General features: G+C 39.4%; 1 protein-coding gene across 1 annotated transcript in view; it reads right to left on the bottom strand.

Annotated features, from left to right (window-relative positions):
• LOC117951378 (magnesium transporter protein 1-like) overlaps window positions 1–2,185 on the bottom strand; it is a 20,325-nt gene extending 18,140 nt beyond the window's left edge. The window contains exon 1 of the mRNA XM_034883084.1: window positions 2,037–2,185. Within this exon, the coding sequence (XP_034738975.1) occupies window positions 2,037–2,117 (81 nt within the window). The 5' untranslated portion in view covers window positions 2,118–2,185. The remainder of the gene's footprint in view (window positions 1–2,036) is intronic.
• Window positions 2,186–3,637: the final 1,452 nt, after the last annotated feature.

The raw sequence follows: 3,637 nt of genomic DNA, 5'->3' as shown, positions 1-3,637 counted from the left end.
TAAATGTCCCGTTTGTTCTGGAAACACACTCCGCACTCTTGTTTGCTAAAAACGCATTCACAAGTGACGATTCTCTCCAACCAACCAGCAGTCTGCAGGTTTCCACGTCACCTTTTCGGCTCGCCTCGGCTCTCTTGGAACCTCGACTGAGGTAGTACTAAAAAAAGTACCTGTAGCAGGTCCCAGGGACTTTTTTTCGTAATGGAAAACCCAAAAAGCGAGTAGAGCCGAGGCGTGTCGAGTAGATACCACGCAGTGGAAAACCGCCATAAGTAGGCACGTTTGAGATGAGCCAGGTCTGCGTGAAATCAATCACCGGTGATTGGCTCCCATTGCATGTCGGTTAGATTTGTGTCCGACTTGATCCCGACTTGCTCTGACGTCGGCCGCAATTCTGAGACACAGGCGGCGCAGTTGCTTTTCACCAACTGCAAGAGCCAGGCGGACCCAGAGCATGCTAGGAAACGCCAGCCTCTCAGCTTATTTAACAGTTGATTGGTTCACCATCACCTCAACGTGATGACGTTTTACAGGAACTTTTTATTATTTTTTGAAGTGGAGGAATTTTAACTGCCATTTGTCTGATTTAAAGACTTATTCTGTACAGAACTGACGTTGTGTGACTGTTAGGGACGTTTAGAAGTTAGAGAGAATAAATCCTTTCAGATCACTGATCTACAGTCGGTTGTTAATTAAAATCAGCAACAGATTGCATGTACAACATTTTAAGAGCTACTCTGTCGTAATTAAAACAACTTGAGAATGTTTACCCGCTGATATGTTGGTCTGATTATATTTTATTAAATCGGACTCGCACCATAGTGTTTTTGTCACTTCCTGTAAAGCCTGAAGGCGGCTGGAATCGGCTGGAGACTGTCCGACTCTACCGCAGTGTTTTATCCCCGCACCCTGCTGCTGCCGCCTGCTCTCGTCCACTTTACAGGCGAGGCGCAGTTCATCTCGAACGAGCCTAATGTGTGTGAGAGTTTATCTAATGAGCAGGTGGTACAGCAGCCTCAGCCACAGTGTATGCATGTGTGTGAATGGTTCCTGTACTATGTAACAGCGCTTTGAGCAGTCGTTCAGACTAGAAAAGCGCTTTATAAGAACAGTCCATTTACATTTAACATACCAATGCTCTCCGTCTTTTCCGTCCTTTACAAACAATGTTCTCATTGCTCGAGCTCCTATGTTGAGCCCCTGGTCATACTTCCAGCAAAGTTTCACATTGTGCCGAACATTCTTAGAAATAGCAACTTTGATGAGATCTTTGCACTCCCATTCAATAGGCCATTTGACCGAAAACGAAAATACGGCAAATCTTATCAGTGGCGCTTACGTCCTAATTAGGCTTTTAAACTAAAGTTTGACTGGGGTACATTCACAAAAAGACCATACAGCTACGCTTTAAATGAACGGTGAATGTTTCCGGAAAACAAGATAAAAATTGAACCCACTTCCTGGATTTCAAACGAGTGTGTGATTAGCCTGTCCAACACTAAGTTTACAACCACTACTGAGGATTAGTCATTAATGAGTATGTTTACATGCACACCAATATAAAACTATTATTCCGAATATGACAATATTCTGTATTTGATACAGGTCATGCTGGAGAATGAAAGAGGGAGGCATTGTTTGCACGTTCAAACAACCGCCACCGCTGGAAAACTTTGAGGGAAAAAATCGTATTACATGTAAACGGTGGAATATTCACCTTCATTAAATTAGGCATGTAAAGAGCTTATTTGGAATATCTTCGTTTTCGAAATAAGGTGGTCAAAACCCGGAAAATGATGTGCATTAAACCTAGTTAGTGTCTATTAGTGAAGATCTAATTAATGTTATCGGTTGAAACTTCTTTACTTGGCTAGCTAGTGCTATACAAAACCACACGTCAACGTTCATTTCAGGTTGCTGTTAGCTTAGCTTCTAAGCTTGAAACGGACGTTGGACAACTTTGGAGCAGTCGCATAGCTTTAATCCCAAGTGCATGAACTTTCTCTGCTTTATGTTATTGAAGCAAGGCATGTTACCTCTTTTTTCTTCTGTGCGTCAGCAGGATCATGGTAAAAAATAATAACGAGAAAAAGCGACATAAGAAGTTTTCCAAACATTCTGCAACGCTGCTTACACTGCCGATCACAGCTTTCTATTGGTCACCTCATAGCCAATCAAAATCTCTTCTTCTTCTTCTTCTTCTTGAAAATACTGCCATCAACTGTACAGGAGTATGTAATACTATGAACTTCGTGGAGTCTAGGCATTAGACTTAATGGTTCAGGCCTGAATTAAGTCAAAACAAAAAACAAAAACAAAAAAAAATGATAAAAAAACATATTCTTTTCATTAAACCAGTATTATAAAAAAAACAAAAAAAAAATACAGCAAAAAAATACAATACAACAGCAAAACAAAAACTAGAGATTAGATTAGATTAGATGATACTTTATTCATCCCACAGCGGGGAAATTCCCTTGTTACAGCAGCATTTTCTACACTGAAAGCAAAACAAACAAACAAGTAAACACACAAGAAAAACAGGCAAACAATAGACAATGTGCACAAGGTAGACTGAAGTAAAGTGGTGCCCAATATAGTATTGCAAAGTAAGTTATTGCCCAAATGGAACATTACAGGCAATTTTAGCAACACAATACAGTACAATTCAACTTTTTTTTTTCTTTCTAATCAATGAAAATAACAAATTAAAAAAATAAAAATAAAAAACAACAACAAAAGGGTCACCCTGTGCTGAGCTTTGTTCAACAACCATATTGACTACATAGATATAGGATAAATACACCATTACACATCAGTATGTTTAAATTATTTTAAATCAAGGCCTAGAATGACAGGAGTCCATCTTTTCACAAACACAGGTACCTTCAGCTGTAAAATGGCTATTTTCCATTGTGTGGACCTGTTTAATTTTGTGTTTCCACTGGGCTACTGTAGGGGGGCCAGGCCTCATCCAATTAATAGTAATAATTTTTCTTGCGGTCATTAACAAGATATGTAGCATGTAGCTTTGGTCCTTAGAGAGCAAGTCTTCAGGCATTATATCCAATAAAAAAAACAAAGGGTCCAAGGGGAAATCCATCTTGAAGATTTTGTCCACTTCCTCTTTAATGTCTTTCCAGTATGTCTGTATCACCGGACAGTCCCAGAATATGTGGGTATGGTCTCCCACCCTACCACAGTTTCTCCAGCAAGTGTTGGGGGTGTTTACATATATCATCCCATGTATCATCATCTATAATTGTATTGAGTTCCAATTCACATTCACTTTTAATGTGGAAGGTATTGTCTGGTTTGTCTCTCATAAGACTGTGGTAGATATGTGAAACTTAGTGCTTTGTTGAAACCACTTGTTGAGAAATATGTATAAAATAGCGTTCAACACTAGTTGGATTTTTTTAAGACTAGCCCCATCTGTGTGATTTGTGATGTAGTGTCGTATTTGTAGATATCTGTACAAGTAATTTGAGGGCAAGTCAAACTTTTCTTGAGGTTGTGAGAATGATCGCAATGTATTATTCTCAAACAACTGATTTATAGTAACCAGCCCATATTTTGCCCACCATCTGTATGCAAAGTCCGTCACTGATGGGAGAAACTCAATGTTTCCAAGAAT

Source organism: Etheostoma cragini, chromosome 10 (assembly GCF_013103735.1).
Source record: "Etheostoma cragini isolate CJK2018 chromosome 10, CSU_Ecrag_1.0, whole genome shotgun sequence".
In the NCBI taxonomy this organism is placed as follows: domain Eukaryota; kingdom Metazoa; phylum Chordata; class Actinopteri; order Perciformes; family Percidae; genus Etheostoma; species Etheostoma cragini.
This window is presented reverse-complemented; position numbering and strand designations above follow the sequence as displayed.